Here is a 13,295-nt window from a genome sequence, read left to right on the forward strand (position 1 = left end):
AAAGGTTCAATTTGAACCAATGCCCAAAGAACAACCTTGAGAGGGAATAAATGAAAAACATCACATATGCTTCTACCGTATGAAGTTTTGTGTATGCTCAAGTTTGTACTAGACCTGATATTGTATTTGTTGTAGGGATGCTAGGTCGATAGCAAAGTAATTCAAGTATGGACCACTGGAGAGTTGCAAAGAAAGTGATAAGGTATCTACAAGGAACCAAAGATTACATGCTTATGTATAGATCAACATCATGATATATTTAATGATGGCTGGTGGAGTTGTTTCTTGGAGAAGCACCAACTTGGAGAAGCACCAAGCAGATCTTGACTGCTACTTCTATCATGGAAGTTGAGTTTATCTCCGAGGTTACTTCACATAGTATATGGCTTAAGAGTTTCATTTATGAGCTTAGAATCATGGATTCTATTTCTAGACTATTAAGAATTTTTTACGATAATTCAGTTGTTATCTTTATAACTAAAATCAATAAAAGTCGAAGTCGAAGTAAACATATCGACATCAAGTATTTAGCCATAAGAGAACGTGTAAAAGAAAAGAAAGTGGTTATTGAGCATATTAGCACTGAATTGGTGATTGCTGATCCTTTGACTAAAGGCATGCCACCTCTGAAATTCAAGGATCATGTAGAGAAAATAGGACTTAGTTCCAATTTGTAATGATATTGAAACTCTTATATATTGTGATATTTTTTCATTCATATGCATATTATTTTGAGAAAATATATTGGTACTGGACCAAGAATAAACATAATGTTTATTCATTAAGTAATATTAGCATATTAAGATTAAGAAACTAAATACAACGTGATACATGGATGATAATACTTGCTTTTAGAGGACTTATCGCTATGATTCATGTATTTTTTTCTTAAGAAAATTATTCGATAAAGATTAATTTAAATTATTAAGCTAAACGTATGGACCAAGTGGGAGAATATAATCGTTATTATTAAATATTTTATTTAATAATAATATAATCATTCTCATTAAGTTCATCATAATCAATTTCTTCATTTATTATGGTTTAAATATTTCAATTTTTCATTCTAAATGAATCATTGTTATTAAATATTTTATTTAATATTTTTTTTTATTATGATCGAAACATTACAAATTTGAATTAATTCTTAAATGTTATGAGTTGATGATAATAAATGTTCTTAATGGGAGAACATCTATATAAACGAGAGTTTTGATCCCTAGGCTCAACATCTTTTTGAAGTCAAAAGGATTTCTTACACCATAGAATATAAAATATGAAGGATTACACTCGCTTGAAACATATTTTGGTATCATATTTTGTTTTGCTTGAAAAATATGAACATCTAGGCCAAAATATGTTTCGCTTGAAAAATATGAAGGATTTCTTGAGAGATGATTATTAGTGCAGAGCAAATTTATCTTAAGGAAAAAGAGTCTAACTCTTAACTTGACCAAATCATTTTTAATTTACGTAAGTTTTTCTTTCAAATTAATTCGTTTCTTTCAATCAACTTTTTTTAACAGTAGAATACAATATTCGACCCGACAGACATACCAACAATTAGGTAGAAAGTTCAGATACCAACAATTAGGTAGAAAGTTCACATTGTTCCTAAGAACAGAAGGAAATCATAAAACTAGGAAGGAAAAAGTTATCAATCCTAAAGTCTAAACCAAAACAAATGAAAGCCAAGGTCAATATTTTGGCTCTGGAGATTTTGGATATCAGTTAAAGCTAAAGCTAAAGCTTTGGAAAAAAGAGCAAAAGCAATGAGTATTGCATTTTGGCTCAAGTGATTCGAGTATGTGATCTCGGAAGGTAGGCATGTTGATTCACGATGGCAAACTCCTCACGTTAATCATCTTGTGGAAGGGAAGAAGACGTACACTCCACAAATGTATAAATGATTACATGTGGAAGAAAAAAAAAAAAAAAAAAAAACATGTGCTTGATAAAATGATGATATCATAAATGGTGACATTTAAATAAAGTTAGATGTTTAAAAAAAATTGAGTCCTTAAATTTATATTATTATGCTTGGTATAAAATAATCATTTTGATCGTGCAATGGTGTGACGGGCGAGTGGACAGTGAGTGACACAAACCACACAATTGTCCTACAACTTATATACTAATTAAGAGATTTTATGATGCATAAAAATTGACTCAAAACATGCTGTTGTTTTTTTATCACATAATGGTGTAATAGGTGAGCGAATGACGTACGAAGCACATCCAAGTTTATCATGTGACATGAAATACTCATTCAATCCTATGTCAGATTCTAAGGTGGATAGCTAATTTTTTTCGCTACAATCATTATAATACATAAGAACAATGAAAAAAGGGTCAACTTTGACCACATGATGGACGAGCCAATGGTGAACGAAACACATTACGAAACAATCTTACTTCTTTAGAGTAACATTTAGATGGTTTATCTGCACTTTAATGACAATCCTGACGCACAAAAAATACCCAATATGAGATAGTTTTGATCGTACGATGGTGTGACAAGCGAGTGGATCTTCCACAGAAAATGTTGTATGACTGTCTTACTGTTCGAAAATCTCATCCGTTCCTTTAGTATATAAAAGAAGAGTAGAAGATTCTAAATATATTATCATCTTTAGTACTAATTGTTATGCTTAAAGACTATTTTTGATGACCCCTCTTCTCGAACATTAATTATCTTTTGGAAGAGGTTGTTCTTTCTACATGTTTTATTATCCTGCGGTGAGCATCAACCCATAGGCTGCGTTGCCCCCACAACTCTTACAAGTATCATGCTCTTCGCGTAAAAGGCTTCTGATGACTTCAACACTTGTCTTTATGTGCATCCTTCTGGAAGCTACTGACACAGCCCATGAAGACTCGTTTAATAATACATCAGTCAGTCACCTGAGCAGGTGGAGAGATGCTCCACTCTACAACTAGACCGAGCATGCTTCACCATCCTTTCCTAAACTTCACCAATCCTTATTTAATCTAAAGGGATAAGGATAACTTTATTGTACCGATCATGTACATCATCAAGTTATAGCTTCTACTTTCCCCGTTCACGAAGTCAGTAGTATTCTGTAGGCAGGCTGTAAAGTTAAGCCTTCAGTAAAACACTGTTCATCTTAATCTGAACCGCCGCAGAAAGGACATCTTAAACTGGGGTGTGGCTGCCGCCACCTTCTTCCACATGGCTTGTCATACATGATAAGCAGGATATTCCAAGTTCTTGTGGAATCAGACGGGACTTGTTTGACCGTACTTCCTTCCAGGGGATATGAACCTTTCCCCATCTCTTAATGGTTCCAAAGTAAAGCACAGTTACTGCATCTATTCCGGATAAGAACGGAGCCAAAATCATGTTAAGCAACATCATTGCTTCACTAATGTCGAAGTCCAACAAGAATTTCTTGGCTTTGTTGAGATAGCTGATTGCACTTTGTTTCTGCTGCAGACATCATAACATGTACAACCTTCAATGGCCCCATCGATACACAACTTCTATACAAAAAAAAGCTAAACCTCTCATCACTGTTTCTTGTATCTTCATCTTGTGTCGTCATATCTCGTATGCTGCTTTGGCCTGCTGAGCACTGTGCCCTAACTGCAAGCCCAAGTCAGAGCTCAGCGGCAACGAGTAAGGCAGTGAATCGAACGCGGTGTTGTCGAACGTCCTTGGAACTGTTGGTTTCTTTGCGGGGAATGAGAACTCGTCGTCCTCTTCGAAGCAACTACTGTTCACTATCTGCTTGCGCTTCAGAACGTTGTCTTTGATCGGAACAGGAAGCTCGGCTTGGTTGCAGTGAGGGACGAACGATGGGTTCGAATCGGGGTAATTGATCGAACAGTTTTGTGATCCCAGTACATCCGGTGGGTTCTCCAGCAGTCGCGCGAGCGTCGAGTAATCTGCGGCGTCGAGGAGCTCGGTCAGAGAGTAGGATTTCGGCAGCTTGAGGAAGCCGTTCTGCTGCATGCTGTGTGGCGAGGCAGCCTCCACGCCCGTGTCTTCTTGCTCTGCATCCAGCGGCAGTTGATGATTGCTCTTCTTGTAGATTCGGCAGAGGACCCAGTCATCTAGCTGAGACAGCAGCGGGTGAGCTCAGAATCAGATCTAATTACGCATAGGCAGTCTCATGCAGTAGAAGCGGAGAGGAGATTACTCTCATGGAGGATCCTCTGAGTTTGATGGTCTGGTAATTGTTGCTCCTCAGAGCTTCGGCGAGGCGGTACTCGTGCATGATCCAGTCCGTCTTCACCCCCTTGGGGGGCTTCCCCTTGTAGAACACGAGCGCCTTCTTGACCCCAATGTTGTCGCTCATCCCCTTGCTCGCAACGATGGGCTTGTCCGTCCCCGTCGCCTTCCAGTACCCGGACGCCGCCGCCCGATTCGGCCGCACCCCGTTGGGGTACTTCCGATCCCGGGGGCTGAAGAAGTACCACTCTCGATCCCCGAATAGCGCTTTGGCTTCACCAGCACAAACACACCATCACAGCAATCAGTACCATACGATTCGAGGAGAACACACAGAGAGCGTCGCGAGCAACACGTACCGGGGAGCTCCCACGGGTCGAACTTGTAGATGTCGACCTCGGCGATGATCGACACCGGGCATGGCATCGAGGAAGCTCGGTTCCTCAGGTAGTGAAGGATGAGCTCCTCGTCGGTGGGGTGGAATCGGAACCCCGGTGGAAGACTGGTCGGATTCGACATATCTTGCTGCCGAGCTAAGACGAGAAGAAGGGAAGGTTGAAATTTTTGGGCGAAGAGGATGGAGGGCGGCTTTATGGCCGCAGAATTTTGTCGTGTAGTGGTGGTGCACACGTGTGGCGTTTCAAACCAGGGGCAGTATCGTCACGCGGGAAAACACGTGTCGAGAAGGGAGGGGGAGGTCAGCACGACCCGATCCGGTGCGTTGGACGGCTGTGATCTGACGCGACGGGATCGACGTCAGCAATGGACTTTAAGACATAAACGGACAAAAAACGGAGTTGGATGGTTTGGGATTATTATATGCCGGCGCACGCTAGTTAGGCTTCGGCAGTACGAAGAGGATAACTACGGTTGACCAACCACGGTCGCGGTCAAGGTTGACACGTGGAGGGAAGCGCGGTCAAATTATCTTAATCCATACAATATAAGTTAATTTGCTGGGGGGGTTATAATTGTTGCCGTGGAATCAAATGCCGCCTAATCCTGACGTTGATGCGTAGCAGCCCCAAATCGATAAGGATATATGTGTGTTGTTGGATGGCGAGAGGTCAATTTGGTATTGGCATGCCGAACGAGTGGATTTGGCAAGGCATTTATGTGACACATGCAACCTTATCGTACGCTTATTTAGATTTCGAAAGCTCATATTTGATTTGCCGTGATTGCGTAATCACTAATTTATCTTCTGAAGGACTACATAAACGGGTTAACATCTTAAAATTATTGAATTGAAGTGCTCCTTGGAATTACAACGAAAGGGTAAGTCTATTGTTCTTTTTTTCTATCTCTCTCACTCGTAAATGGTTGCTGGAGTTTCCTCCTCATGTTGATCAAACTAAAAAAGTCATTCAAAAACCATAATTTTAAAATATATATATAGTTATAATTTTATTCAAAATTTATATATATACGTCGTATATATAACATTTCAAAATCATTAACATAAGACATTTAATAGTAAAGCCCTCATCCAACTTCTTTAGCAACTATAATTCTACAACATAGCATATATAAAATAAAGATATAAAATTCTACGTCGAAATTATATATATATATATATATATATATATATATATATATATATATATATATATATGTGTGTGTGTGTGTGTGTGCGCGCGCGTCCCCGCACTCCCACACTATATGTCATAATATATATGTAGACTCACACACCACACATTATAATATATACATATTATCCTACATTGTACATGATAGCATATATGTGTATTGCATGTTATAACATATTCGTCTACTCCTACATTACACATCATATAAAATATATGCACTCTTACATCACATGTCATCATATATGCATACATATAATATATTATTATTGTAATTCATATATTTTTATATTTATAAAATATGTATATTTACATTTAGCTCATGACGATCATATTAGTTGAAGCATACTTTTCAAAATACATTATGTATAAGATAATTTATATAATTATTATTTTATAGTAAATTAAACTTATACTTATACAATTAAACTCAAAAATAAAGATGCCAAGGAAAGATCATGTTTCTTAACGATCGAGTGTGTGAGAGATTGATTCACCTATCAAATTGGGATCATAGGGTTATGAGATACCTTAATAAAGAACCCTACCTCTTGAATTATTGATTTATAATAATTTAAAATAATAATTCATAAAAATAGGATAAAATTCCTTATAAAATAGACTATACTCAAACTAAAAATTTATCTAAATTTCACTATCAATTTTTTAACAATTCACTCTATAAACAAATGAATTAGCAAGTATCAATCAAACCATTGTATGATTCTACAAAGAAATTTTATTTTACTCACCTAGTTGACTAAACAATCATGAATTATCATGAAATTTTATAAAATAATAGGAGACATATAAAACTAAATATATATCAATTTTTAGCTTAAAACTGAATCATTTGGAGGCTAAACTATTATCCTAATTCAACTACCAACATTTATTTTGTTCCGCTAAAACTAGATTGAGACTATCTAAATTTATAAAGATTATATCTTGGTGTACAAATATAGTATTCACTCAATTCTAATTATTACATAATTCTAAAAGAACCTTTTAAAGTATATCAAAAGGATAAAGTCCAATCATTAAGGGGTCAATTTATCTTGAATATAACCCCTTCTCAGATAATAGAAGATTCTTAGTACCTCAAGACAATCACAACTCAATGCACCACTCTCATATTAAAATTATTCCAAAAACCTTAGAGCCATAAGAAAATCATACAAAAATATTTAAAAATTAAATATTAATTTAAACCAAAAATTAGTTGAAAAAATTAGTCTATAATATGTAAAACTGAAACCCAAGTATAGCGAGAGAAAGAATTAGATTTTTCTTATCTTAATCTTTCTCAGAGGTGGGATTTCCTAAACTATGAAAAAAGCTAAGAGAATGGCTAAACAATGAGAAGAAGACTTGTGGGTTATTAGGTTGGTAATAAGGATGAGGCTAAAATAAGATATCAATGCTCAAGAAGTTAGCTTGAGGTCTAGGGTTTAATCCTTTTAGGCCTCAATTAAAAAAATATTTTTTTTTTACTAATATAATTCTTATATTATAATAATTTCAATCGAGTTTAATCTGGTTTGACACAGTTGACATTTTTGGTCTAAGCTTATCATTTAATCTCACTTATATATTTCAATATTTAGTATAATACTCTTCTTTGATTTACATCTCAATTTAATTTTTTTATTACTCTATCCATGCATAAGTAGTTTATTATCCTTTATATATATAATATTTAAAACTTAAACTTCCTTATGTTAATTATAGAGATTCACTTAAGGTTGATTAAAATTCAACCGTCACTTCTAGTCACTATATGCATGCTTATTATCATAACTTAATCTCATACTCATGTCCGCTAGCGTATTTTGGCTTGTTACGCTATGTTTAATATAAATATTAATACTTATACATGCTCAACTAACATTTCAGAAAATATTAAGAATGATATTTCTGGAAACATTTGCTTCAATATTAAAAGCCAGAAACATTTATGATATTTATGAAGCATAGATATCATACATCATATCACTAAACGAAGGGTTACATATACATATTATTTATGTTTCTATTGACATACTAGTTATGGCTGACTTTAAAATTAGGATGGATATTCTGTTGTGGCATACTCCTCCATAACAAGTTTTTAATTTGGTTGGAAATATGCAAGAGTTTTTTTTTTTTTTTTTTTTTAACGTATTTAGTGAAGGAATGTTGTTACCAATTGGTTGGCTTCTTTTACTCGAGTTATCAAATCTCTGATGCGAACAATCATGTATATATATGTATTTTCATTCTAATTAGTAATTTTTGCTTATGCCATCAAATCTTCTCATTTTTGGCTCGGAGGTTGCCCTCCATAACTTTTTTTTTTTTTTTTTTGATCACTCTAATGTGTGTGTGCTTTTGTTCTAATTAGTAAAGATTAGCCTCTCTATTTTAGACAAAAAATCATCTTCTTACAGACAAATATCTCCTCATTTATCAATCAACACGTATCTTGTATTCATCTCTCTCAATACTATCGCTAATATCATCACTATAGCATCAATATTTTAGATCATAAAATTTGTAATCATGGACAAAATATTTTGGGTAATATTTTAATATGAGTTCTACTAATATGATGATAGTTGTGATGTCAATAAAGATGATCAACGAGAAGATGAACATGCGATGAAACGGTGACAAAGATAACACTAAGAGATTTGAAGGTGGTGATGTGCAAAGTGATGCTGTCAACGGAAATGACAATGAAAATGACAGTGTAGAGAAGAGAACGACACGAGGGAGGATGTGATATGGTGGCTGTGTTAGAAGTGTGGTGGTGGAGTTAGGTGGCAAAGACGAAGATGATTGAGGAATGAGAATAACAAAGTGACAAGTTATTGGAGAATAGACCAAATTTTCTAGAGGTTAGATTGACAAAGAATTGTAGTAGAAGTTTGGATCAAAGAAGACCTTTGAACTTTGTCTTTTGTGTTCATGTGAGTGATTCCTATTTATAGCAAAAGGTGCGTGTAAGAGGGTGTGTGCATTGTTTGATATACGACCGCTATCACAAATGAGTTTGTTAGTTGTCAATTGTCCTCTCGAAACCTATTTATTCTCTCCTATCTTTGTTTTATCTGAAATTTTCTTCTCAAAACCTATCTTTGTGTAAGCCTACGACGCTAACAAGTGATATCGAGTTGACTTTCTAAGAGGTGTGATTTGACGATTCCTCTGACTTACAGAGGTGATAATAATTAATGGTGATCGACGAGTTAGGACATAAATCGAAATATAATCCTCATTTCTTCTTTTGAAAATTTAGATATGGTGTGTTCGGTGATTTGCTTCTCTCCCTATCGCCAAAGCTTGTGAGAGAACTTTTCAGGATATTAAAAATCAAGATAATTAAAAACCTCATTTAGAGCAAAATATTTTTAGTGAGATTGATTTTATTTTTAATGATTCAGCCGTTCGATTACAAATTTTGTAGCATTTTCCGATTTGAAAGAGGAGAGCAGAGAATTGTAATTTTTTATGAAACAATAGACTAAAATATTTTCTTATGAATATATATATATATATATATATATATATAGTTTGAATTAGAAAAGAAAATTATGATTATATCGAGATAGAATTAGAAGTCTGAATTAAAAAAGAAATTTGTGATCTTGTCATTATTTATATATGCAAATATACTATATTGTACTGCTCTTTATTCTTTTGATTTTACATTATATCTGACCTTGAATTTGCACAAACTTACAAACTAGAAAAAAGAAAAACAATTGCTTCTCTAAAGGATAGAAATTATTTTCTAATCACCTTTCAAGACATTGTTGAGAATATATTCTCTGTGAGTTATTGAGAATGTAACAAGGATATGATTTGTATACTAAAGAAGGAGAAATAAAATCATATACTAATAATAATAATAATAATAATAATAATAATAATAGAAAAATAAAAAAAAATTATATTTTATTGTTAATTAAAGAACATAAAGAGACTCTATTTATAGAGCTAAACCCCCCTAAAGATTATAATTGTTTTACATCCCGATCTTATGAACTCCTAGCAGTCTACTGCCTAATATTCTAAACTCAACCTTATATATCAACATTGTATTAGCAATCAAGTTTCTTTGGTTTGATGTTGTTCTTTCTTGCAATTTCATCCCAAAAATCTTAAATTTTGATCAACGCCAATACATTTAATATCATAAATCAGTACATGAAACATGATCTTAATTTATGTCATCAACATTTTTCCTTTTGTTTGATATCATCAGACATGATCTTAGTCTACACTCCTCATCGACACCTGATGCAAAGTGTGAAGAGATGATGATGAATTGAGGCTGTCATCCTCATCCCGTTCACGGCGGAGGACTTGTCGTTGAGGAACTCGTGGGTGGAGGGTTAGACGGGCGATGAGACGTGGATGGATGGATGGAGTTGGAAGTGCGACTTCTTTTAGAGCTTGACTTGAATACATTGTTGTTGATGATGACTTGGTCCTCCCCCATGCGTGATGATGATGATGATGAAGAAGAAGAAGAAGAAGAAGAAGAAGAAGAAGAAGAGGAAGCCAAGGACAAGAGGATGACTTGGACTGAAGCCATATGTTTCATTGAAAAGACTTCTCCTTGTAGATCTTGCACTTGGTTGTCAAAAGAATACCTCTTTGACCCACTAAAAATAATGATCTTACAGTAACTCCACTACTGAAGCTTGTCCGCAGATTTCTTTCTTTCTTTCTTGTGTGCCGTGATGGTGCTTTCTTTGTCCATGGATTCTTTCTTTACCAACTCTTAAGTTATCATGGCCATGGGAAAGCAGGAATTTGGAGAGGCAGGTGAGGATGTTACTTGTAACCTATTTTATTCTTTTGTATGCATCTGTGAGTGAGACAGGCAAAGTCAGTAGAGAAAACAGAGATGAATCTAATGGGTTTGATCTAAACTATGACAATGAGAAAGTGTTATTTTATCGTTGTGGACTGATCCAAGTGAAACTTGCACTCGTGCAATTCCTGATGATCCGAATTCTTCTTATACTATAAAATTTTGAAGGTTAATATTATATAACTTAGTTGATAAATAATTTGATCATACTATTACGAGGTTCGAGGCAACATTCATGATGATTTATGTTTTTAATTTATTGACAGATTTGAATGTCACTGGTTTGATCGACATCCCCATCGATCCCACTAATTCTTTGTCAGGTTTGACTCCATTCACGCTGTGGGGAGAAGCCAATTTTCGAGTGCATTAAATTATCATTCATGCAGAGAAATGTGTGTCTTCATGCATACACTGCATGTTTTCATGCATCTATCTGATTCACATTAATCGGGGCTTGGATCATTGTATTATTCCATACAAATATTGCTACTCTGAAATCAACCAAAAGAGAAAGGATATATTATATATTAGTAAATAAAATTTCGAGAACTATATGGCTCTTAAGCCTTCATTAATGTTTATTTGTGACTCAGTTTGCAAAACAAGACCCAAATAAGATTAATCATCCCATTCTCGAGGTATCTATCATGAGGACCTGAACCTATATTATCTAATGCCCCTCTAGAATTTACTAGTCTTTTGAAGATTTAGTATGAGGTGCTAACCAATAAGCACAACAATTAGCTTTCCTGCGTAGATGAGAAATTCTATAAAAGCAATTAAAATAATATCGAATATAAATAATAAAAAATACTAAGATGGAGATTCCTCCTTGTAGCTCTCTCTCATCACTTGCGTGAATACAAAAGCTAATTCCTCCATCCTTAGTGCTGCCACTGCATGTATCGTATGTGTAAAGTTTAAAGAAATTAATAGATCTCAGGTTGGATTCCCTCATTCGAACAGGAGTTATATATAGTGCATCACTTAAAAAGATGGTGAGTGGATAAGGGGCTTGCTTATCCAAGCATAGATAATTTCGGACCAAAAAGCTACGAGGAAGGAGAAGGGGGTGTCCTATCCCCAATCATCCCCTTCCCATAATCATATTTCCATTCGTTGTAGTATGTAAATTTGGCACAGACATTAAAAGTCCACAATCTGTGGAGATAATTGCGGAGTTAGGCACGATGGAATGGGTTTTCTTTGCGAGAGAAAAATAATGGGAGTGGAGGTTGCTTGAGGCAACGAACAAGCATGCATCTATCTGAAAGTAGATGATGGTAAAGGGAAAGAGATAGATAATAGGCACACGTGAGGAGGATTATACAAAAAAGACAAAAGAGCATTCAAAGTCTGTGCTTGCCTACTTACTACCTTCCCCCATGCAACAACATTCCTTGATTTCTTGGCCTCGAATGAGTTACGACGAATATTTTTTTTGTTTTATTTTTTATTTATTTTTTTGTGTTAATGACGTATGTCACAGCTCACGCAGGAATTTAAATAAGAGTTGGTGTGAAGTAGGTATTATAGTTCACTCAAACTTTCTTGTTAACTTAGCATGCTCCTATGATAATTTAATCTTGTCAACTATCTCAAAAAAAAACATATATGCGTAAAAAAGATTTGAATATCGGTCGAACAAGTATGTACTAATCGGTATTAAAAATTGATTTTTGTTGTTTTTTTCGATTGTATTGGATGGGTTTATCTGTGTTCCACGATGTTGGCATTTCGGTATTAAATCCATGGTTTATGTTTATCTGAACACAGGGAATTGTTTTGCTCGGAGTACAGAATGACTGAGTATTATATTCTATCGAAGAGAAAACAAATCTGACAAAAGCATATAATATAGATTTTACTACATTTCTAATTTAGTACATAAAAGAAATTGTATGAAGAATGAAGAAGATGAAGAAGGACAGAATTTGAAGAACAACAGCAAGAAAGTGCCATCCATTTGAGGAATTATCTTTCGAGGAAACCCAACACCTTTTAACTCAGTTGTTTAGACTGTTCCAAGTCCAAGCTCGCTAGTCTATTCCAAAGACTAAATACCAGAAGAAGTTACATGACTTTAGTAAAAAGATCACTATCTTTGAAGTATTAATGCATTCGGTCATTTCGATATCAATCATCTCCATTAACACAATAATTTTTTGTTTTCCGCAGAAGGATTAATCCGGAAAAAAAAAAAAAAGGGACACGAAATGAGTCCCCAATTTTCTTAAAAGTTTATGAGAGCTTTATACAGTAATACTACCTTCTCTAACAGCTTAGTGTTCTTAATAATAGGAAAGAAAAACTGGACAATCAAAACTATAATTTAATTATGATCACTAGGAAAGAAAAACTGGATAACCAAAATCACTAGGAAAGAAAAACTGGACAACCAAAACTATGATTTGAAGGATAACAAAGAACTGATTTGCACAAGAAACTAGAGAAAGCAAAAGATTCTTACAAAGCTCTAGGGGATTTTTGCTCAAGTAGAACTTCAATGTTCGACTCTCTGTCCTGCAAGAGAACTACTAAAAAGTTTATATAGAAGAGACAGATAGAACCGGATACTCATTGGGCCCCATCGCGTTCTTCTCGCTTTCTCTTTTATATTCCCTCGGGTACAATTATTTAAATTTTG

The 13,295-nt window shown here is 34.8% G+C and overlaps 1 protein-coding gene across 1 annotated transcript; it reads right to left on the reverse strand.

Annotated features, from left to right (window-relative positions):
- Positions 1-3,392: 3,392 nt before the first annotated feature.
- On the reverse strand, positions 3,393-4,754 carry LOC135605177 (NAC transcription factor 29-like). Its single transcript, XM_065094956.1, has 3 exons — positions 4,555-4,754; positions 4,164-4,468; positions 3,393-4,081 (listed from the first exon to the last, which is right to left on the reverse strand). The coding sequence occupies exons 1-3, from the start codon at positions 4,712-4,714 to the stop codon at positions 3,563-3,565; spliced, it is 984 nt and encodes a 327-aa protein (XP_064951028.1). The 5' UTR covers positions 4,715-4,754; the 3' UTR covers positions 3,393-3,562.
- Positions 4,755-13,295: the final 8,541 nt, after the last annotated feature.

This window comes from Musa acuminata, chromosome BXJ2-2, assembly GCF_036884655.1.
Source record: "Musa acuminata AAA Group cultivar baxijiao chromosome BXJ2-2, Cavendish_Baxijiao_AAA, whole genome shotgun sequence".
Lineage (NCBI taxonomy): Eukaryota > Viridiplantae > Streptophyta > Magnoliopsida > Zingiberales > Musaceae > Musa > Musa acuminata.